Source organism: Carcharhinus amblyrhynchos, chromosome 16 (assembly GCF_965287045.1).
Source record: "Carcharhinus amblyrhynchos chromosome 16, sCarAmb.v2.hapA, whole genome shotgun sequence".
NCBI classification, from domain to species: domain Eukaryota; kingdom Metazoa; phylum Chordata; class Chondrichthyes; order Carcharhiniformes; family Carcharhinidae; genus Carcharhinus; species Carcharhinus amblyrhynchos.
The window spans coordinates 18,730,496-18,755,399 of record NC_137339.1 but is presented as its reverse complement, the minus strand read 5'-3'; the positions used below and the strand labels follow the sequence as shown (position 1 = coordinate 18,755,399).

At 43.9% G+C, this 24,904-nt stretch overlaps 1 protein-coding gene across 2 annotated transcripts in view; it reads left to right on the top strand.

Annotated features, from left to right (window-relative positions):
- LOC145353870 (uncharacterized) overlaps window positions 1-24,904 on the top strand; it is a 282,180-nt gene that overhangs the window by 175,484 nt on the left and 81,792 nt on the right. For both annotated transcript variants that reach the window (XM_080204779.1, XM_080204778.1), the window contains 2 exons: window positions 18,296-18,400; window positions 23,580-23,622. In XM_080204779.1, the coding sequence (XP_080060905.1) occupies window positions 18,296-18,400; window positions 23,580-23,622 (148 nt within the window). The remainder of the gene's footprint in view (window positions 1-18,295; window positions 18,401-23,579; window positions 23,623-24,904) is intronic.

The following is a 24,904-nucleotide window of genomic DNA, read 5'->3' as shown; positions in this document are numbered from 1 at the left end:
TTGATTAATCCCTGCCTCTCCAAATGCAGATTAATTCTGTCTCTCAAAATTGCTTCCAATAGTTTTTCCATTATTGAGATTAGACTGACTGGCCTTTAGTTTCCTGGTTAATCATTTCCTCCATTCTTGAAGATCTGAAATTTTTTAAAATCTCTTTCTGCCTCATCTGAGATTTATTTTAACCACGACTCAGTTTATTTACACCAGTAACTCGGTGCAGGACTTATCAGATTGACTGAACATTGCTGTAAGATAAGGTGTATCACAATGTTTAACTGTAATGTTTTTTCCATGAAACTGAAGTAAAACGTGAACAACTTTTTCTTGAAATTTTCAAATCATCTTAGTTCCAGTTAGGTTAAAAATTGCAATGCTATGTGCTTTTATTGTTATTTCCTGGTTTGCCTTTTCATAGAATCTGTAGAATCCCTGCAGTGCAGAAGGAGGCCATTCGGCTGATCATGCCTGTACCGACCACAATCATATCCAGGCCCTATTCCTGTAACCCTGCACGTTTCCCCCCTGCCAATCCCCCTGATGTGAGGATCAATTTAGCATAGCCAATCAACTTAACCCACACATCTTTGGACTGAGTGAAAATCAGATCTCCCGGAAGAAACCCACACAGACGTGGGGAGAATGTGCAAACTGCACACAGATTGTGACCCGAGGTGGCATTGAACCCAGGTTCCTGGCGCAGTGAGGCAGCAGTGCTAACCACTGTATCACCGTGCTGCCCAAAGTAATGAAATGTAAATCATGAGGTATTGACCCAATATCTTAATCAGAATGTGAACCAATAAATATCGGATGGTCAGGAAAATATTTGACTCCTAATATCATCGAATTTATTAGTGAAAGGGATATTAATTCATTTTTTTTGGTCTTTTATTTTACCGAAAATAGATGAATGTAAAAAGTGATTGAGACCACTCAAAGGTGGACCTCTCTTCAATTCTAATAGCTACTGTTCGTTTCTCCAAGGCTAAAATCTGCTTTTAACCATTAGTAGAATATTAAGAAGATTTTGACCAATCTCTAAATGTGGTTATCCAGTAGATCCAATTCAAACCCTGTGCTGTTTTTGCAAGTCTATCCAGAATGAGAGAAAACTCTTAATACTGGTTCTGAACTTCCAGAAATCCCGGTTTGTAAGGAAGGCGGAGAAATTGAATCCGATTGATTTGGGCAAATCTGCTCCGGTGGGAATGTGACCGACACGCACGATAAATGGAATACCTTTATCATCATTCAGTGCAAAATGGAATCATGTACTTCCATTCAATCTAATGGTTGAAAACATGGTAGACAGAGGAGTGTCACTAGATACACACCCAGCGAAATTATTACTGGCGGGTTTTCCATGTACTGAGACCATTTGCATTAGATAGGCCGTTCAAAGCTCTTGTGCCAGGACTGTGGACTGAAGCAAGCATTCAAAAAGGAGCTGGAGTAGCAGTGAGCCATCGCTGACAACACAATGCGAACAAAATCGATGAACCATTGAGTAATCTGTTTCATAATTACTGTAGTCCCCTGCAAATTATACTGTATTTTCTTCTTTCAGCAGTTACATTTAAAAACTTTGTTTTGCAGCAAGTGGTTAGTGTCTGGAATACACTTCTGAGAAGGGTAGTGGGGAAAGACTCAATCGTAGCTTTGGAAAAGGGATAAGTACTTGAAGGAAGGACATTTGTTGGGTTTCGAGGAACAGCCTAGTACATGGGATTAGTTGAGCAAGTAGCTCTTTCAGAGAAGCGTCACAGAGATAACTGGCTGTAGAGTTACAGCACAGGGGCTCATTCTGTGAAGTTTGTATATGGTGGAATCAAATACAAGGTAAGAGAGCAGCTAAATCTTTTCATTTTAGCTACAAAAAGAAACAAGGCCTTTCTGTAGATTTAAATGAATGCATCTCTTTCCAAAAATGGAAAAAAATGTGTGTCTAGTGGGCAGTCTGAATTATGACATACTTCACAATGTGATGTTCACAAATGATTGGATAAAGAACATTACAGCGCAGTACAGGCCCTTCAGCCCTCGATGTTGCGCCAACCTGTGAAACCAAACTAAAGCCCATCCAACTGCACTATTTCAATATCATCCATATGTTTATCCAATGACCATTTAAATACCCTTTAATGTTGGCAAATCCACTACTGTTGCAAGCAGGGCATTGCACACTCTTACTATTCTCTGAGTAAAGAACCTACCTCTGACATCTGTCCTATATCTATCACCCCTCAATTTAAAGCTATGTCCCCTCATGCATGCCATCACCATCTGAGGAAAAAGGTTCACACTGTCCACCCTATCTAATCCTCTGATCATCATATATGCCTCTATTAAGTCACCTTTTAACCACCTTCTCTCTAATGAAAACTATATAAGAAGCATTATTGCACAAAAAGAAAATTCCTAAAAGATTAAGTGACTGATTTCATGGAGATGAAAGTATTGCTTTGAAAGTTCTGGTAATTTAGTCAGACAGATTTGTCTGAAATCTGCACTATTCTGGATGCTACTGGTTCCTACCAAAGGAACCAGAAACCAGTGGTTGGCTGAGGTAGTTGCGTGACTCTAAGATCCTTAGCACATCCAACAGCTTAGCTTAATAATTTGCTACTTAGTTCTCCCATGTGCTTGACACGGTCTTAATCACCCCGTTCAATACACTTCAAAGCGTCAAAATATCAAACGTAGAATTTAGATGATGCAGGAATGCAGTACAGAATAGGATACTGAGACAGAAAAAGAAAATCTTTATTCATGCAAAGGTGGTCGTGAGGCTGTGGATCTCCTGAATTAATTATCCAAGTCAAATTTTAATATGTTAGATGACTGATTGATATGGAAATAGGATTCTGCCTGCTGCTTGTATCGAGGATAAGCATGTGTGGGCGACAGTTGTGAGCACAGCTGCTTCACAGAACCAGAGCCATGGGTACGATTCCCGGCTTGGGTCACTGTCTGTGTGGAGTTTCCTCCCACAGCTCGGAAGGCATGCTACTTAACTTCTCCCTCAGTGTACTGAAAAGGCGCTGGAGAAACTAGGGGATTTTCAGAGTAACTTCACTGCAGTGTTAATGTAAGCCTAGTTGTGACACTAATAAATAAGCAAAACACCAACCTGGATTCGTTTAGCTGAATGGCCTGTCTTGTAAATTAAACGTTATTCTACTTCCGACCTGTTACTGTCCACAACTAAATTAAATTGACTTCTTTAAAACATCTCTCCTGATCTTGGTCTTGTCACTTTTATTTATTAATTCATGAGACATGGGTGCTGCTGACTGGCCAGCATTTATTGCCCATCTCTAGTTGCCCGAGGACAGTTGAGAGCCAACTACATTGCTGTGGTTTTGGATTCACATGAAGGCCAGAACAGGTAAAGACAGCACATTTGCTTCCCTAAAGGACATTAGTGAACCAGATGGGCTTTCCCAACAATCAACGATGGCTTCATGGTCATCAGTAGATTCTTAATTACAGATTTTTTTGTTTATTCAATTCAAATTCCACCATCTGTCATGTCAGGATTTGAACCCAGGTCCCCCAGATCATTAGTTGATTTATAGTCTAGTGATAATACCACTTGACCATCACCTCCCCCTTCCATAATGTGAGACAATTAAGTGCTGCCTCTAAGTGATGATCCAGCAATGTGATTGTGGGCTGAAACCTACGAACGAAGCCAGTGTAATCATCAAATAGGTACGTGACTTCAAAACGCAAGCACACTTTAAAACATCCTTTTCAAAGAACTTTATTCTGGCTTCATCCTTAATATCTTTTCAACTTAATCTTCAGATTCCAGTACCAAACAATGGATGGATTTGACATGAGTCATTCCATTCGGAATCATTGTTGTACCAGATCTGAAAGCTTATGAAAGGCTAAGTAGTTTCCTTTCCAACCAAGATCAAAACGTGAAATAAAATCCAATCCACTTGAATTTGATGGTAATCCTGTTCAGTGATCTGACATTTAAAGCTCTTGTGACTTTCTAGTTTCTGTATTGCAGTGCGAGGTCTCTTTGTTGTATGGATGCCAGGCAATACTTCCAACGTATTATTCTTGTGTAAAGGGGGAAGACAGTGATGTGATGTGATGGCAATGTTATCAGACTCGTTATCCAGATCTTTACTTTTCCAGTCATAATAAGCACTAAATCGTTTATCGTTTAAAAACCCACCTGCCTCACTAAGTTTGATCTTACCTGGTCTTTTGGACAGTGACTTTTAATGCCCTCTGAAATCGCCTATCAAGTTATACCTAACCGCTACAAAGTCTATAAAAACGAATGGCGAAAAACCTTGATGGAATGACAATGGCAACTTTTTGTAAAGTCCTCCTTACTAAGATCTTGGGGCTTGTGCTAAAGTTGAGAGCTGGCCTACAGACTGGTCAAACAACTGCCTGACATAGTCATCAAGCGCACGGGATCATACCTGACAGACGATACTCCTGGCCGTCACCATTCGTGGCTATGTCCCACCAACGGGAAGACTCGCCTGAGGTGGCAGCACAGTAGTATAGACTCTGCAGGGAGTTGCTCTGGCAGTTCACAACATTGTTTCTGGCCTCATGTGGTCTCATAGCACCAGGTCAAACATGAGCAGGAAAACCACCTGCTGATTGTCACGTACCGATCCTCTCAGCTGATGAGTCAGTTGAATACTAATTGGAAGAAGTGTGGGGGTTAGCAAGGGCGCAGAATTTACTCAAGACTAGATCTGTGGCAGATGGTGATGGAACCAACGAGCGGGAAAACCCGGCTTGACCTCGTCCTCCTGAACCTAGCTCTTGCAGATGCGTGGATCCATGACAGTATTGGTAGAAGTAACCTCCTCTCAATCTCTGTGGAGACAGAGTCCCATCTTCACATCTCAATCATGTCACCATACTAAATGAATAGGTTTCAAAAACTGTGCACCCAAGAGGGCCATCTGCAGCAGCAGAATTATATACAACCCCACTAACCTCATGGTTTGACATATCCCCCACTTTACCATTAACATCAAGCTGGCTCAGTGAAGAGTGCAGGAGGGCATACCTAAAAATAAGGTGTTAACCTGGTGAAGCTACAACACAGAACGGCTTGCATATCGAAGAGTGAAAGCAGCATGTGATAGACAAAGCAAAGCAATCCCACAGCTAACAGATCGGATCTAAGCTCTGTCACATCCAGTTGAGAATGATGGTGAAAAATTAACAAGAGGAGGAGGCTCTACAGATATTCCCATTCTGAATGATGGGGGAGTTGAGCGCATCAGTGCAAAAGACCAGAATGATGCATTTGCCACAGTCTTCAGTCAGAAGTGCCAAATGAATGATCCAACTGCACCGCCTCCTGAGGACCCAGCATCACAGATGTCGGTCTTCAGCCAACTTGATTCACACCACGTGTGATCAATAAGTGTCTGAAGACACTGGATATTGCAAAAATTATAGGTCTTGACAATATTCCAGCAATACCGACAGGCCTTAACTTTAGAACTTTAGCATTACAACAGATGATACTTGTGCCTTTTATAAATTGACACCCCATTTCAACTTTACAACATTGGTTTTGACTCTATGATGCCATTATCAGCATGTTCCTATGTACATGTTGATGCGTTGCGCTATCCAACTGTACAACTGGACAAGTCAAACGGCCTTTAAGTTGGAAATGGATGCTTTGTTGATTCTTTGGCACAAATTAATTCACGGGATGTGGGCATCGTTCGCTGGCCAGCATCCTTGGTTGCCCTTGAGAAGGTGGTGGTGAGCTGCTGCATTGCAATCCACGTGGTGTGGGTGCAACCATAGTGCTGTGAGGGAGGGTTTTTCAGGATTTTGACCCAGTGACAGTGGAGGAATGGCGATATATTTTCAAGTCAGAACGGTGAGTGACTTGGAGGAGATCCTCCCAGGTGGTGGCGTTTTCCCATATCAGCTGCCCTTGTCCTTCCAGACGGTAGCGATTATAATGCATTTATATGCTTGGAATGTATTTAATAGGCTCTCAGGCTTGCAGGAATTCAAGGTTAAACAGGCAACTGACGGTGATCGATAGATTCATTATATCGCACACACTAACTGGGGAACCTGTGACAAGGAGTGTAGACATCAGCAATCGCCTCAGTGACTTGACAGGGCAAGAGGTGAGAGCACTTAACACACTGATTCCCAGTTTAGTTCAAGAACCAATCCCCTATCTCTACCATTGTTCCTATAGGAAATTCAGTTCCAACTTACAACATTTCAACTTGCAAAGCAATTTTCAGGAACCATTTCTATCTTATGTTCGAGAACTGGCTGTAGTACCAAAGAATTGTGCTCCAGAATCAACTGTTCTCCAAGCCAAGCTGTTCCAGTGCAGCTACAACACTGTCATTTATCCAGCAATGTGCAAAACTGCCTAGGTGTGTCCTAAACACAAAAAGCAGGACAAAACCAATTATTGCCTGTCAGTCTACTCTCCAACTTCAGTAAATAAAGTGATCGAAGGGGTCGTCAACTGTGTCATTAAGTGGCAGTTACTCAGTAATAACCTGTTCGCTGACATTTAGATTCAGTTGGGGCCACTCAGCTCCTGTCCTCATTGCAGCCATCGTCCAAACATGATCAAAAGAGCTGAACTCGAGAAGTGAGTTGAGAATGACAGCCGTTGATGTCAAGGCAGCATTTGATCGGGTGTGGCATCAAGGAGCCCTAGCAAAACTGGAGTTAATGGGAATCGGGGGAAAATTCTCCTCTGGATAGACTCACAGCTAAAGGAAGATGGTTGTGGATCTGCCGCTGGGATGCTGCCTCCAGGCAGCGAGGCTGTTTCTGAAAATAGGCTATAATAATCCTTTAACTGCCCTGAATTAGCTGCCTGCCCATTGCTTGCAGATGGGTAACCTTACCTTCTTCGATCCCGTCTAGGGGGAAAATGGTCCAGTGATGGGATGGTGCCAGCAGATTGGCACGCGAGCCAGCAGAACTGACCTGTGTGCCCAGCTACCATCTAGTCCATGGTTTCCTTTTAAAAAGTGAAAGTGTATCTTTTTGTTCTCTTCTGCATTTTGGTTAATATAATCCATATTTATATAGAAACATAGAAAATAGAAGCAGGAGTAGGCAATTGGGCCTTCCCAGTCTGCTCCACCATTCAGCTTGATCATGGCTAATCATCTAACTCTGTTCCTGTTCCCACTTTCCCTCCTCTCCTTTAGAATGATAGGCCAGAATTTTACTGACACGCTCGCCCTGGAATCGGGGTGGGTGCGTCTCGCAGAACGGAATTCTCTGTTGGCCTTGGGCAGGATTTTCCGAGCCTTGTCCGAGTGAGGTTGTAAAGTACTGGCCGTAGAATCCCTATAGTGCAGAAAAAGGCCACGTGGCCCATTGAGTGTGTACTGACTCCCTGACAAGAATATCTTACCCGGGCTCTCTTCCCCTGCCATATCCCCGTAACGCACAGCATTTATCATGGCCAATCCACCTAACCTGCACATCTTTGTACTGTGGGAGGAAAGAACAAACTCCACAGACAGGGTGAGAATGTGCAAATTCCACACAGTCAGTCACCAGAAGTTGGAATTGAACCCAGGTCCCTGGTGTTGTGAGACAGCAGTGCTAACCGCTGTGCCACCATGCCATCCCTTTAGCCCCAGGAGCTATATCTAACTTTGAAACGTACAATGTTTTAGCCTCAACTGCTTTTGGTGGTAAAATATTTCACAGGCTTACCACTTGCTGAGTGAAGAAATGTCTCCTCATTGCGGTTCTAAATAGTCTACCCTGTATCTTCAGACTGTGACCTCTGGTTCTGGACTCCCCCACCATCCGTAAAATCCTTCTTGAATCTATCCTGTTTAATCCTATTAGAATTTTATAGGTTCAACGAGATCCCACCTCCATCTTAGCACCAGTAAATATAATCCTAACTGACTCAATCTAAAGTTTAAAGTTTGTTTTTTAGTCATTAGTAAGGCTTATATTAACACTGCGATGAAGTTACTGTGAAATTCCCCTAGTTGCCGCACTCTAGAGCCTGTTTGGGTCAATGCATTTCTCCTCGCATGTAAGTCCCACCTACCTAGGAATCAGTCTGGTAAACCTTTGCTGCACTGTCTCCATAGCAAGACCATCCTTCCTCAGATGAGACCAAAACTGCACAAAAGATTCTAGGTGTGGTCACACAAGGCCCTGTATAACTGTGACAAGATATCCCCAAATCCTATTGCAACGTAACATTTGCCCCCTTCACTTCCTGCTACATCTGCATACTTACTTTCAGTTACTGGCGTACAAGGACAACCAGGTTTCATTGCATGATCCCCTCTCTCAATCTATAGCTATCCAGGTAATAATCTGCCTTCCTGTTTTTGCTATCAAAGTGGATAACCCCACATTTATCCATGTTAAACTGCATCTGCGCACTCACTCAACTTATGTAAATCACACTGAAGCATCTCTGCATCCTCCTCACAGCTTGCTGTCCCATCCAGCTTTGTGCCACTTGCAAATTTGGTGATATTACATTTAGTTCCCTCATCCAAATCATTAAAGTATATAATGAATATCTGGGGTCCCAGCACTGATCTTTGTGGTACCCCACTAGTCATTGCCGTCCAGTTGGAAAAGGACCCCTTTATTTCTGCTCTCTGTTTCCTGTCTGCCAACCAGTTTTGTATACATCTTAATACATTATCCACAATTCCATGTGCTTTAATTTCACATTACTCTCTTATATGGGATCTGGTTGAAAGTCCTCTGAAAGTCCAAATGAACCATATCCACCAGCAGCTCCTCATCAACTCTACAAATCCCACCCTCAAAGAATTCCAGTAGATTTGTCAAGCATGATTTTTCCTGTTGTAAATCCTTACTGACTCCGAGTCTGCCACTGTTTTCTGAGTGCTTTGTGAATAAGTCTTTTATAATGGGCTCCAGAAAGCGCATGGGATTACCTACAGGAGAATGTCCACTTCATCTTCTGCCATTCTAAATGGTGAAAGATACCAATTGGATAACAACTTTAAGCTATTGCTTCAGATTTCTTTACAAAGAAGTCAAGATACTGAACAAAATAGAAAGGCAAAGTGCCAGAATACGCAATATAGTTCTGAGAGAACTGGAGTCAGTGTGGTTATTTTTCATTTTTCAGGAAAGCATCTTTTTATAGCTCCTTGGAATGTAACAACATTTTGGATGAATTAGTTGAGTTTGGAAGTATCTCTTTCAGGATAAGGAGTTATTCACTGAAAGTAATAACAACGCTCTTTGGTGACATCGAAACCCATTAGAACATCCTCATTATTTTATCTATCTTGAAAGGACTGAAGGAGATTTATTCTCCAGGTTTAATTGGGGATTTGTCAGGCAATTATGTGGTCTATTTATGTGTCGAATTATCTTGTTATTCAGATACAAATATGCAGAAGCTACTTCATCTTTGATTATTGTTTCCAAAATTACCTCCGCCTCAGGCTAAGCTTGCATAACCCGCAGAAGTTTAAGTAATCACATTTGTACCTCCTGAACTCAATTTTAATTCCATCAAAATTATCTGCAAACTTTTTTCATAATGCACCCTGGTTGAAAAGGAGGCACTAATTTGAAAGCTTACGCTGTGACTGTCCATCATCTTTAACAATAACTTAGTACGCAGAATTTAAAGCCCGTGCTGTTTAATGATTTTATTTCAGTTCCCAGACCACTCTGGACAAGCCATTCAACCACAGCTATTCCCTAATTTATTTAATCCTCTTGTAGGAGAGATTGGTGCACCATGCTCAAGAGAGGTGGGCCCTAAATTGGTGGGAAGGGTTGATTGGGTTACACCTAACCTTAATCTCATGCTGTACAAAGGCAAAACGTGGACATAATGAGAGACATTGCACTCTCCCCAAGAGAGATGACTAGTTGTGGGACGTATTTCCAGCACTAAGTTGGTGACTGAACTCTTGCACTGTTGCCCAGTGAAATGCCACATAACTGTTTGGTTCCAACTACTTCCCTTTGCTCTTAATTCAAGGCTTCTGTCCTGGAGAACATTCATGGTAACAGTGGGGAAGGGGGTGGACATAGTAGGAGGAAAAACTACCCTTTAGTCCTGCAAAGAGTTTTCTACCTTGTGCTCTACCTGCTTTTCTGAGAAGCCTGTGTTTAGGGTAGAGTTAGAATATGGAAATCTTCCTCTGGACTTATCCCTTCAGAAGAAATGAGAAGCATAATGGGATGATTGGCGGGGCAGGCTCGAAGGGCTAGATGGCCTACTCCTGCTCCTATTTCTTATGTTCTTATGATGGCCTAGTGGTATTTTTGCTAGACAGTTAATCCAGAAACTCAGCTAATGTGCTGGGGATCTGGGTTTGAATCCCACCATAGCTGTTGGTGGAATTTGAATTCAACAAAAAAAATCTGGAATTAAGAATCTACTGATGACAATGAAACCATTGTCGATTGTCAGAAAAACCCATCTGGTTCACTAATGTCCTATAGGAATGTACTGCTCAGTGAGGTGATGCATTTAAGATTTATCCAGATAGACATATGAAGATGCAGGGAATAAAGGGATGCAGACGGTTGGTCTAGATAAGACAATGTGACCGGAGCAAGCTTGGTGGGCTGAAGGTCCTGTGCTGTATTGTTCTTTGTTTTCAGTTAAGTGGCTTGCTGGGGCACTTCAGTGGGCTATTAGAAAATCAATCACATGCTGGTCAGCACCCTAACATAAGCTAAAGAACTGAATTTCAGTGAAAATTAGTGGAAGTTGATTTTTAGTTTACATTGATCCTGTTTATTTAAAGCCATGTCAAATTATGTGAGCAACTTTTGCTTTGTTATAATTGCAGTGCTTGTAACTTGCTATGCATTGGTGGAAGTAGAAATTGTGCAAAGTGTCTCATCAGGGATGTTGCCTGTAAATTTGCACTCTCTTGCAGAATCTCCTCATAGATAATGGCCAAGAATTTTACAGGTCCGCCCACACCTAGAATATATGAAAACATTGTATTCAAATATACAAATTAAGAGAAGAGTAAGCTGCTTGGCCTTTCGAACCTGCTCCACCATTCAACAAGATCATAGCTGATCTGATTTTAACCTCAACTCCACTTTCCTACCTACCCCCTGACAACCATTCAACCCTTTGCTGATCAAGAATCTATCCACCCCATTGCCTTAAAAGACTCTGAATCCACTGCCTTTTGAGGAAAAGAATTCTGAAAACACTCAACTGCCTACGAGAAAAAAAATGTTCCTGATCGTTTTCTGAATTTTAAACAGTCACTTCTAGTTCTAGATTCCCCCACAAATGGAAACATCCTCTCTGCATCCACCTTATCAATACCTCTCAGGATTTTGTCTGTTTCAATCAAGTCACCTCTTGCTTTTCTAAATTCCAGCAGATGCAAGCCTCACCTGTCCACTCTATCCTCAGAAGACAACCGACCCATTTCAGTTTGGTAACCTTTCTCTGAACTGCTTCCGATACATTCACATCCTTGCTTAAATAAGGAGACCAATACTGCAGAAGTCCAAATGTAGTCTCACCCATGCCCTGAATATCTGAAACACAACCTTCCTACTTTTGTATTCAATTCCCCTCACAATAAGTGATAACATTCTGTTTGCAAATTATTTGCTGTACGTTCATACTAACCTTTTGTGATTCATGCACTAGGGCACCCAGATCCCTCTGCATCTCGGCTCTGCAATTCTTCACCATTTAGATAATATGTTTCTCTATTATTCCTCCTGACAACATGGGCAATTTCACATTTCACATTTTTCCATATTATGCTGTTTACCCACATATCTTTGCCCATATATTTAATCTAGCTATATCCTTTTGTAGCCTCCTTGTGTCCTCTTCATAACTTACTTTCCTACGTACCTTTGTGCCATCAGCAAATTGAGCAATCATACCTTCAGTGCCTCTATCCAAATCATTTAAATAAATTGTGAAGTTGTGCTGGGGCTCAATTATTGCTGTGGGCTGGACCTAATTTCAGAACCACTGGCAAGTGTCTGCAGACCCCAATTTGAGAAGTACAGCTTAAAAGCACACCTCCTACTGTTAAAGACCAAGCTCTTGAATAATAGTACTGTGTGATCACAAGCTGGGCTTTGAGACGGCAACTATATTCATCGACTAAAAATCTCAAGAAATCTGCTGCACAAAGTCCATGATTTTCCAAACGTGGTTATCAAAAGACAGAAAAATCATGAAGTGTTTGTCGATGACTCACATGAGGTAGTTCTCATTGGCAGTGTAAGATCTTGGAATTGCCTCTTGTGTCTATGCCTGTAAAAAAAAACAATCTTGCATTTATGTGGTGCCTTTCATGACTACTAGACACTCCTAAGCATTTTACAATCATTGAACTGCCTTTTCAGTGTAGTCACTGTTATAGGAAAGACAGCAGCCAAGTTGCACATAACAGAATAAGCTCCCAAAAAAATGATGTGAAATAACCAGCTAATCTATCCCTACGTTGTTAATTGATGGATAAACATTGGTCAGAATATTGGGGTAAATTCCCACATTGTTTTTGAAATAGTGAACTCTGGAACCACAGAATTTCTACAGTGTGTAAGTAGGCCATTTGGCCCATCGAGTCTGCACTGACTCTCCGAAAGAGCATCCTATCCCATAATTCTGCACATCCACCATGGCCAGATCACCCAACCTATTCGTCCCTGGGCACGAGAAGATAATCTGGCATGGCCAATCCACCTAACCTGCCCATCTTTGGACTGTGGGAGGAAATTGAAGCATCAGGAGGAAATCCATGCAGACACGGGGAGAACATGTAACCTCCATGCAGATCTTCACCCAAGGTTGGAATCCAACCCAGTTCACAACAATTGCGCCATCGCACCGCCCTGTTGTGCCACCACAAGGCAGGATGTTAATTAGGGTCGTTTGGTGAGGGGGAGTCACAGTTTAATTGCCTGGATTTGTGCACCCAGCAGGCAAATGGGTGGGTGTAGCATTCCAGACAGGCTTAGACATCTCTCTTTGCCTGCCTGGAAATGGTTTTGGTTATAGCTATAGGCTGCGCTGACGAAGATTCCTCCTGCCACATCAATGTCCTGGCTGCTGTATCTATGTTGGATTAAAAAAAGTTGGAGAGAAAGCACCTCTATGTTGAAGTTTGTTATTCTGCTTCTGCTGAAAGACCTTTTATTGATTCTCCAGCTTCAAGAGTCCCCTCTCTACCCTGGACAGAGAACCTCTCTCCACTCAAAATCAGGGGATGCCGCTGTGAAAATCCCAACCAGTAACTCTTTTCCCTGTAGATAGGTTCAGTCCTGATTGTTATTCCCTAAGGGAATATCCAACACCGGAGAATTCTCAGCGTTTTGATTCAGAACCAAGAGTGCTACCAGTTGAACCATAGCTGATGTCTGTATTGAAATAAAAGACAAAAGGATTTTGTACAAACAACATGAGGCATTTGTATATTTGCAGTGCACTTTCAAAGCTTTTATATCAGACAAGGAGCTAAAATTGGTGCTGCGCTAATGGAGAGAATCAGTGTGAGAGAGAGATGTGCGCTTTATACTGCTGCATTATGGGGGGAAGGTGATGCACTTTTGGTGCCAGTCCAAGTCATGTAGGGGAGAATATTATTGCAAAAAACAGGCAGGTTTGGATCAGGTGATTTGGTTTGCTTTATTATTGTCACATGTATTAGCATACAATGAAGGTATTGTTTCTTGTCCTCAGACTTTTAAACTTTCTTTTCCTGGCAGAAGGTGGAAGAGAGAATGTCTGGGGTGCGTGGGGCCCTTAATTATGCTGGTTGCTTTGCCGAGGCAGCGGGAAGTGTAGACAGAGTCAGTGGATGGGAGGATGGTTTGCGTGATGGATTCGGTTACATTCAGGACCTTTTGTAGTTGCTTCTGGTGTTGGGTAGAGCAGGAGCCATACCAAGCTGTGATACAGTCAGAAAGAATGCTTTCTATGGGAGTTTGTGTTAAAAATCAGAATTCCAACTTTCCAGTTTTAAGTGTAACTAACAACGTTAGTGTAACTACGTAAGTGTAACTAACTGGACTATGAGTGTGACCATAGTGCTCTGGGGCAGGCAGTTCTCATTTTAAATATTATAATGAGATGTCATGCCTCATTTCTGTGTATCATTTTAAATGGAACTCTGGATCACTTGGAAACACGGCAGCTGAATCTAGGTGGGGATTATTGATTCCAGTGATGAGTACCTTGCCACATATCTGTTAGATCCTGAGTACATAGAATCATAGAATCTGAGAGTGCAGAAGAAGGCCATTCGGCCCATCGAGCACGTTGGGGGGGGGATATTTGACTTTAAGTTTCCTGCCTTTACTATTTCCCCCACTCCTGCTACGCTACAGCCAACCCTGTCCTTCCACTCCCAGTCAGGTAAATAGAAATCCAGTCCGTGTTGTCACTTACTACTACCGCGATAAGTTTAATTGTTTGTGCTATTCAACACTCTTCTTATATTCTTCTTTTGATAATGTCACCACCCTCAGATGTTTTTTTTGAAACTGTGAAAGGGAAAAAGACTTGAATGCAGAACAAATCATAAACCGTCCTGAGGTCAGCTGCAGACTAGGATCCAAAATTGAATTGCGAGCTGCATTTGGTCTCGGGATGTTTTTCTGTTTCATAGAATCCCTACGGTGCAGGAGGAGGCCACCTGGTCCATCGAGCCTGCGCCGATAACAATCCTACCCAAGCCCTATCCCCTCAACCCCATAAATTTCTCTTGCTGACACCATGGGTCAATTTAGCATGGCCAATCAACCTAACCAGCACGTCTTTCAGGATGTGGGAGGAAACTGAAGCATCCGGAGGAAACCCACGCAGACACAGGGAGAATGTGCAAGCTCCACACCCCACATTGACCCAAAGCCGGAATTGAACCCGGGTGCCTGGCAGCAGTGCTAACCACTGTGCCATCGTGCCGCCATTAATTTGAGATGACTTGTGATGTTGTACTACCACCCTTGCATTTCCCCCTTGTGATGAGTCGCAAAAACCCAGCTTGCAGGTGCAGCAGGTGGTCAGGAAGGCTAATGGGATGCTGGCCTTCATAGCGAGGGGGATTGAATATAAAAGTAGGGAGGTCTTGCTGCAGCTGTATAGGGCATTGGTGAGGCCGCAGCTGGAGTACTGTGTACAGTTTTGGTCGCCACACTTACGCAAGGATATTTTGGCCTTGGAGGGAGTGCAGAGGAGGTTTACTAGGCTGATACTGGAGTTGAGGGGGTTGAGCTATGAGGAGAGGCTGAATAAACTAGGCTTGTACTCGTTAGAGTTCAGAAGAATGAGGGGAGATCTCATTGAGACGTATAAGATGATGAATGGGATGGATAGGATAGAGGTGGAGAGGCTCTTCCCGCTCAGAAAGGACAGTAGGACTAGGGGGCACAGCCTCAAGATAAAGGGGGGGGGGGTCGGTTTAGAGCGGAGTTGAGGAGGAACTTCTTCACTCAAAGGGTGGTGAATCTCTGGAATTCTCTGCCCGTTGAGGTGGGGGAGGCTACCTCGCTAAATATTTTTGAGACGCGGGTTGATGGGTTTTTGATAAGAGAGGGGATTAAGGGTTATGGGGAGAGGGTGGGAATGTGGAACTGAGCAGCGACAGATCAGCCATGATCTTATTGAATGGCGGGGCAGGCTGAAAGGGCTGGATGGCCTACTCCTGCTCCTAGTTCTTATGAATCCTGGAGTGCTTCAAGGGAAGCATTCTTTTGTTTGCTGACTTCTTTGGAGCTGCTTTTTATTTGAATCTAGAATTCTCACGTGGGAACAGTAAAATGGCAAGTAGAGGGAATCAGTCATGTTTCATAATTGGATAATTTCAGAATAACAAGGCCTGATAGGGGAAGCTGAAAAGCCTGCAGTTAATAAAGCATAAATTAAGATACAGATTAAACATTGTCTATAAAGATATTTCCATCCATTGCAACCCCCAGGAGACCTCAAATTTTCATAGATTCTACATAGCAGAACAAGGCCATTTGCACTGACAAGCAATCCCGCCTGGATCCTATCCCTGAAACCCAACATATTTACCCTCCTAATCCTCCTGACTCTGAAGGGCAATTTAGCATGGCCAATTAACCTAACCCGCACATCTTTCGGATTGTGGGAGGTACCCGGAGGAAACCCATGCAGACATAGGAGGCTAGAATTGAACATGGGTTCCTGACGCTGTGAGATTGCACTGTTAACCATTGTGCCACCGTTTGAGATAATGATGTTTCTAATTAAATGGATACAGCAATGTGGTAAGATAATGTGGAAAGGGATCAAAATGGTTTTGCTCCATGCCTTAATGATTCTGCGAATCTCAAGCAATTGTGCACGAACCAATCCACGTGCTACCAAAGGAGATTAGAACCCAATTAATAATGTGCTTTAGTTGTGAAGGAAATTAAATGGAGAAAGTGTTTTGCTACTGCATTTGTTCATTTAACTACCTCGTGATATTTTCCCCCACACTGTGATGACTTTGGGGAAAGGGAACTGTGATCATAAGATTCTCTGCATGTAGTTGGGTTAGAAAAGCCTTTGAACTTTTTTAATGTTCTGTAATTTTACAGTCCAACAATTTGCCAAAGAGATCTAAAAGTCAAACCTGAAATAGCAGTCATCAAAATGTATGTTGGCGTTTGAGAAATGTGATCCGAAATGATTGGAGGAATTCGAGCAGAAATATTCGAGGAGCGCAGCGAACCTATAAATAGTCCCTCTTTTGCAACAAATCAAACGTTCAGGGATGGCATTCTGAAGTGGGGTTGGCACCCTGGGCTCAGAACTGGGTCCCTGAGTCACACTGGGTTACCCAGTGCATTTGAGGGAATGATCAAACCAGCAAACAAAGGATTGTTTCACTTAAAGCACTCTTGGATTCAAGGAGTGGTAATGCAAACTTCATAAGATATCTCAAATTAATGGCAACACAGTAGCACAGTGGTCAGCATTGCTGCCTCGCAGTGGCAGGGACCCAGGTTCAATTCCGGCCCTGAGTGACTGTCTGTGTGGAGTTTGCACATTCTCCCCGTGTCAGCGTGGGTTTCCCCTGGGTGCTCCAGTTCCCTCCCACAGTCCAGGGATTTGCAGGCTAGGTTGATTGGCCGTGGTAAATTGCCTTTTAGTGCCAGGGGCCAGCAGGAGAAATACGTGGGGTTAAGGGAATGAGGCCTGGGTAGGATTGTGAGGGGAGAAGGTGGGGTAGTGTGCTTGCCAACTAATCAAGGATGCTGGGAGGGCACCCAATGTTGGAAAGTGACCAAGAGGCCCTCTGAAACTAAATGGAGCAGCAGAGTGCTGATATCGGTGAGGGGGAGAGAAAGAAGGAACCTCAAGGTGGCAGTGCACTTTTATCGCAGTTTTACAAACCAGTAAAAAAGCTGCCATTGTGGAGGAGGGAATACTTCCACCAGGCAGCCTATGGTCAAAGTATGTAGGTCTGACAGCTGGCAGGAATGGATTGGGGGGGGGGGCTCTCACTGATCTCTGAATGGTGGACCCACCCAGTTTTTCTGCAGGTTGCCACTACCGGACACCTACTGGGCTCTGGACGCTACGGGGTCCCTCAGATAGTCTGGAAAATTCCAGTCAGCCTGTGGTCTTTGGACTTGTAGGGCTTTTAATTACATTAACAAGCTACATACTGCTTTGCAAGCGAACTATTATCACCCTGCCACATTGAGGTCAATTATGTAGTGTACTGTATTATTAACCAGTGAAAGATAGTCAGAATTGTCAAGTAGAGATTTTTTTGCTTTGCACCTTTCTTTTTACTAAATAACGAAATTTACCACGTGTCTTGAAAAGCAGTTTGCCAATCAGATCCACTCACTCCATCTCAACTGTTGGACTTTTCACAGATATCGCACAACTCTTGACTGTTGAAATACTAAGAAGCCTGACAACACCAGGTTAAAGTCCAACAGGTTTGTTTGGTAGCACAAGCTTTTGGAGCGCTGCTCCTTCATCACCCTGGAGTGCTAGGAGAGCTCGTGCTACCAAATAAACCTGTTGGACTTTAACCTGGTGTTATCAGACTTCTTACTGTACCCACCCAGGTCCAACACCGACATCTCCACATCATGTCGAAATACCATTCCAAGACTGAGAAGCTTTGTAGAATGCAAGTAGTTACCTTTTACAGAGGGCTAAAAGCAGCTCCATAAACACCTGTATGGAGCTTGAATCTTGCCAATGGATTTCATGTGCTTGCCTTGACAAAGACACATACTTTCAACAGCCATTCCACGTTTCGTAACATTGTTCTTTTTATCAAACCCCTAGAAACGTGCCAAAGGGCAAGTGTTGTTTGATCTGGTCTGCGAGCATCTAAACCTGCTGGAAAAGGACTACTACGGACTGACGTTCTGTGATTCTGAAAGCCAGAAGGTGAATGATATTTTACTTAATGCTAAATGCGATTCCAATTTTCTCGATTTTTTTTTTAAGTGTCCATCGGACATTTAAAGTGTCTGATGGACACTTGCTTGAGGCCTTCCCCATGATTAAGAACCCTGGGGTTGGAAATCCCATCTCTCTCTGGGCACTGCCAACTATCCCTTAAACATCAACACTGCTGGAAAGGTGACGGCTGCTGTCGATAACACATCTGCTGGGCTCTGGGTGCTAGGGGGTCCCTGGGATAGTCCGGAAAATTCCTCCCAAGGCCCATATCAACAATCCATGCCCACAACCATCCTCCCCATTTCCTAATACTGGGTGCCTTTGGTTGAGAGAGCTGCCTCCCCCCCCCACCCCAAATCCTCCCCTGCCCAACCTTCTGGGCTTCTGAGGTAGCCCATCCCCCAAAGGGCAAGGCTGTTGAGTGGGCAGTAATTGCCCACTTAGTTGAGGACCTTGATTGTCACCCAGGCAGGAAGGCTGCTCGTGGGCCTTCCAGCGTTGGACTTAATCATCAGGGTGGTGACTGCCTGCCCACAATGCAGCCCCTCATCCCATTAAATGTCACCCCCACCTCGAAACCGAGCTTGGGTTGAGATTGGGGAGCTGGGGGAGGGGTTTGGGGAATTAACTTCTGAGTGCATGATAGTCCTGCTGTCACATTGGAGAACTGTTGTGAGATCAGTTCACACAGTACAAAGGTACATTTATTTTTTTCAAGGGAGGTGTGTAGGCTGGCAGACACTTCTTTGTCCCTGGTTTCTTATTTGGTGCCAACTTAATGGCAAAGATAACGTGTTTTAATGAGCGTGCATGGCATGCGAATGCATTAGAAATAAATTACCACCACTTGTTGGCAGGAAACCCCAATCCACCGTTAATTTGCTGCCAATTTCCCAACTTTAATCCCAAAGTCGCAATACTGGCATTTTGCCTCCTGCTCAATTAAGTGTCTCCGCCCACCTCATTTTCTGCTCCTTGGAGTTTCATTAGATTCTGTCCACAAATGAAATTATGTGGATCTGCACACTGAGAATGCCTTGCCTGAACTAATTTGACATCCTGAACTGGCCACGTAAATTTAGTGGCAGGGGTTGGGGGGGTCTGGTGAGGGAGAGAGGTCCGAAGGTCCCCCATTTGTGTAGGGAGGGTGCTGCTAGTCTGAAGGAACCATCTGATGGAGGCACCTACCCCTTTCCACCCCCATCTCTCCCTTTCCACGTGAGGTCCCGAGCAAGAAGCTTTACTGTTTCTCGCCCTCAGTCATCAGCCACCCACCAGCCTAAGTACTGAGGGCAAGAAAAGGCCGTTAAGCGCCCACTCGAGGGCCTCAGTAAGGGATGGGTGGCCCTCCTGCCCACAGCCTTGTCCGCCCCAGCGTAAATTCGTGTCTCAGTTGGGGCAGGTGGGAATCCTGGAGGGAATCATGTGGCCTCCTCCTGGGACCTGCTGTGTGAGGAGCAAAAATACTGGCTTTTCCAACCAGTACAAATCTGCATTACTATTTTTATGAAGGGGCACAGGTGTTGCAACCAAATAAAACAGAGCTAGAGTGAGATTTTTAATTGAAAAAGCTGCAGGTGGAAATACTTCTGGAATTCTCCAACCTCACCCATGGCTGGGATTGTCCAGTCCCGCTGTTGTGAATGGAGATTTGGCTGAGCATCAAATTCACCACTGTCGCCAGCAGTGGTCGCGGGGTGTACGATACTGGAGAATTCTGGCCCTATTGCTCTGTACTCCAAAGAATTTTGGAATATAACTCCATGAAGTTATCACGGAACCTGTGACTTGTATTACAATGCCAAACGCCTCACGAAAGGTTGCTTCAGAAGGTTAGGGTGCATGGAGTTGGGGGTAAGGTGTTAGCGTGGATAGAGGATTGGTTGTCTAATAGGAAGCAGAGAGTTGGTATCAATGGGTGCTATTCTGATTGGCGATTGGTGACTAGTGGAGTGCCACAGGGATCGGTGCTGGGGCCACAGCTATTTACCATTTATATAGATGATCTGGAGGAGGGGGCTGAGTGTAGGGTGACGAAATTTGCTGATGACACGAAGATGAGTGGAAAAGCAAATTGCGCGGAGGGTGTGGAAAGTCTGCAGAGGGATCTAGATAGGCTGAGCGAGTGGGCGAGGACCTGGCAGATGGAGTACTATGTTAGCAAGTATGAGGTTATCCGCTTTGGCAGAAATAATAGTAGGAGGGATTACTATTTAAAGGGCGAAAAGCTGCAGCATGCTACGGTGCAGAGGGACCTGGGGGTCCTTGTGCATGAGTCGCAAAAACCCAGTCTGCAGGTACAGCAGGTGATCAAGAAGGCGAATGGAATGCTGGCCTTTATAGCGAGGGGGATAGAATATAAAAGCAGGGAGGTCTTGCTGCAACTGTACAGGGCATTGGTGAGGCCGCAGCTGGAGTATTGTGTGCAGTTTTGGTCGCCGCACTTGCGCAAGGATATTTTGGCCTTGGAGGAAGTGCAGAGGAGGTTCACTAGGCTGATACCGGGGATGAGAACATAAGAACATAAGAAATAGGAGCAGGAGTAGGCCATCTAGCCCTTCGAGCCTGCCCCGCCATTCAATAAGATCATGGCTGATCTGTCGTGGCTCAGTTCCACTTTCCCGCCCTCTCCCCATAACCCTTAATCCCTTCTCTTATCAAAAACCCATCAACCCGCTTCTTAAAAATATTTAGCGAGGCAGCCTCCACCACTTCAACGGGCAGAGAATTCCAGAGATTCACCACCCTTTGAGTGAAGAAGTTCCTCCTCAACTCCGTTCTAAACCGCCTCCCCTTTATCTTGAGGCTGTGCCCCCTAGTCCTACTGTCTTTTTTGAGCGGGAAGAGTCTCTCCACCTCTATCCTATCCATCCCATTCATCATCTTATACGTCTCAATGAGATCTCCCCTCATTCTTCTAAACTCTAACGAGTACAAGCCTAGTTTATTCAGCCTCTCCTCATAGCTCAATCCCCTCAACTCCGGTATCAGCCTAGTAAACCTCCTCTGCACTCCCTCCAGGGCCAAAATATCCTTGCGCAGGTGCGGCGCCCAAAACTGCACACAGTACTCCAGCTGCGGCCTCACCAATGCCCTATACAGCTGCAGCAAGACCTCCCTACTTTTATATTCAATCCCCCTCGCTATGAAGGCCAGCATCCCATTCGCCTTCCTGACCACCTGCTGCACCTGCAAGCTGGGTTTTTGCGATTCATGCACAAGGACCCCGAGGTCCCTCTGCACCGTCGCCTGCTGCAGTTTTTCGCCACGTAAGTAATAGTCCTTCCTACCATTCTTCCTACCAAAGTGGACCACCTCACACTTGCCAACATTAAATTCCATTTGCCATTTCCTGGCCCATTCGCCCAGCCTATCTAGATCCTTCTGCAGACTCTCCACACCCTCCGCACAATTTGCCGTTCCCCCAATCTTGGTGTCATCAGCAAATTTCGACACCCTGCACTCGGTTCCCTCCTCCAGATCATCTATATAAATGGTAAATAGCTGAGGCCCCAGCACCGACCCCTGGGGCACCCCACTAGTCACCATCCGCCAATCCGAATAGCACCCATTGACCCCCACTCTCTGCCTCCTATTTGACAACCAATCCTCTATCCACGCTAACACCCTACCCCCAACTCCATGTCCCCTGACCTTCTGCAATAACCTCTTGTGAGGTACCTTGTCAAACGCCTTCTGAAAATCCAGAAAGACCACATCCACCGGCTCTCCTCTATCCACTGCCCTAGACACATCCTCATAGAACTCCAGTAAATTTGTCAGACACGACTTCCCTTTAATGAAACCGTGTTGCGTCCGCCCTATCAAGCAATTCCCTTCAAGATGCCTCGCAATTTCCTGCTTAATGATGGATTCTAACATTTTACCTACCACAGACGTTAAACTAACCGGCCTATAATTCCCCGCCTTTTGCCTGGCACCCTTCTTAAACAACGGCGTAACATTAGCCGTTTTCCAATCTTCCGGCACTTCCCCGGAATCCAGCGACGTCTGGAAAATAACCACCAAGGCATCCACTATCACCTCCGCCATTTCTTTCAGAACCCTCGGATGCATTCCATCCGGTCCTGGGGACTTGTCCACAATCAGCCCCTCCAGTCTATCGAGCACCACCTCTCTAGTAACAGTAATGTCATTAAGACCCTCCATTCCTACCACCTTTCCATCGCTAACACCCGGCAAATTATTCACGTCCTCCTCCGTGAAGACAGAAACAAAAAAGTTATTCAAGACCTTCGCCATATCCCCATCCCCTACCACTAGCTCCCCTTTCTCATCCTCTAAAGGACCAACGTTCACCCTAGCCAGCCTCTTCCTTTTTATATATTTATAAAAACTCTTGCTATCCTTTTTTATATTAAGTGCTAGCCGGGGGGTTGGACTATGAAGAGAGAACTAAATAGACTGGGTCTGTACTTGTTGGAGTTTAGAAGGATGAGGGGGGAATCTTATAGAGGCGTATAAGATAATGGAAGGGATGGATAGGGTAGAGGTGGAGAGATTCTTCCTGCTTAGAAAGGATAACAGGACTAGAGGGCACAGCCTCAAGATAAGGGGGGAGCAGTTTAGATCGGAGTTGAGGAGGAACTTCTTCACTCATAGGATGGTGAATCTCTGGAATTCTCTGCCCATTGAAGTGGTGGAGGCTATCTCGCTAAATATAATTAAGTCACGGGTAGCTAGGTTTTTGACAGACAAGGGAATTAAGGGTTATGGGGAGAGAGTGGGAAAGTGGAACTGATCCACTTCAGTTCAGCCATGATCTTATTGAATGGCGGGGCAGGCTCGAAGGGCTAGATGGCCTACTCCTGCTCCTATTTCTTATGTTCTTATCAGTGCTATTTTCATCACGTTTTGGCAAAATAGTTTGATTTCAAATTTTCCCATTTCCTGATAGCACAGAATGATAGCTCTTGCCCTCTTAATAACTGGCTCCTATTATACATGCTAATTGCAACAATACAATGATGGCATTTCAATGACAATTTGGACAATATTTACATATTTCCTTATAAACTTTACAAAACTCACTGTGAGACATTTAGATATTATTAAGAGCTGCAATTGAAGATAGGTTTTGTGTAAGTTTGAATGCATGAAAATATGCCTATTGTCTTTTTGATAATGTTCTTTCTGTTTTCAGAATTGGCTGGACCCATCAAAAGATATAAAGAAACAAATCAGAAGTGAGTCTTTTATGCTTCTTGGGAATGAGCTTTATGACTATCCATTTACTTAAGCTGTATTGAGGCAATAATTTCAATATCTCCAGTATCTCCTGTGTTTCAGCGACTTACGGCCATGGGCACAGAACTGAATTTGATGCCTGTGCATTCTTGAGTAAACAAAGCTGATTTATTTTCATCTCTCTTAATTGCCATGTATCTAACTGTCACTTTTATTTAAAATGATTATTGTCTTCAATAGACTGATGGCACAGTAGTTAGCACTGCCATCTCACAGTGCCAGGGCCCCAGGTTTGATTCCAGCCTCGGAGTCACTGTCTGTGCAGAGTTTGCACATTCCCCCTGTGTCTGCGTGGGTTTCCTCCGGGTGCACCGGTTTCCTCCCACAGTCCAAAGATGTGAGGGTTAGGTGTATTGGCTGTTGTAAATTGTCCCGAGATCTATAGGTTAGGGGGATCAGCAGGATAAGTACAAGGGGTTACGGGAACAGAGCTTTGGGTAAGCTGCTCAGTTGGGGAGTCGGTGCAGACTCGATCAGCCAGATAGTCTTCTCCTGTTCTGTAGTGATTCTATGATTCATTGTCCTTCAGACTTGACGCTGTCACCTTTCTTGTGATAATTTTATCTCTTGTTGTTGCTGTTTCATTTTTAATGCATGTGTACACTTCATTGTCAATTTCTTGCCTCTCTTGTGCAGAAGTGTTGTGATTTCAGTTTTACATTTTCACAGTGGTCATAATTGATTTATTTATCCCCACTTGCAAAGCAGAGAATTGCTATTCTGCTTTCATCAGGGAAGACTCAAATTGTTTGAAGCCAATTTGGTGAGAAAAAAACTCTACTTAAGGGTCTGTTGTTATGAACTACACGAATCAATCTTAACAAATGGGTCCTATTTGGAAACATTTTAAAAGTAGAAATTGGCTGCTAGGTTTTTTTAAAAGCATAGGTGCATTATAAAATTGTTTGTACTATCTGTGCAGGCAATTGCACTGTGTGTAGAGCGGTTCACAGAGAAGATCTGAAGTAGAATTGATTTGAAGATTATGCTGCAGGCCATATATATCTGAGATGGTCTAAAATAAATCTGTCTGTGCAGAGTTATTAAAGAGCATTATTTTCAAGATTAAATGACAGTTCTGAAATTATCTTTCCTTTTATCAGTAAAATTCTGTCCTGTCGCATATTGCATCGGATTCTGATGCTCATTTATTTTATAGAATTATAGAATCTCTACAGTACAGAAAGAGGCCAGTCGGCCCATCGAGTCTGCACCGACCAC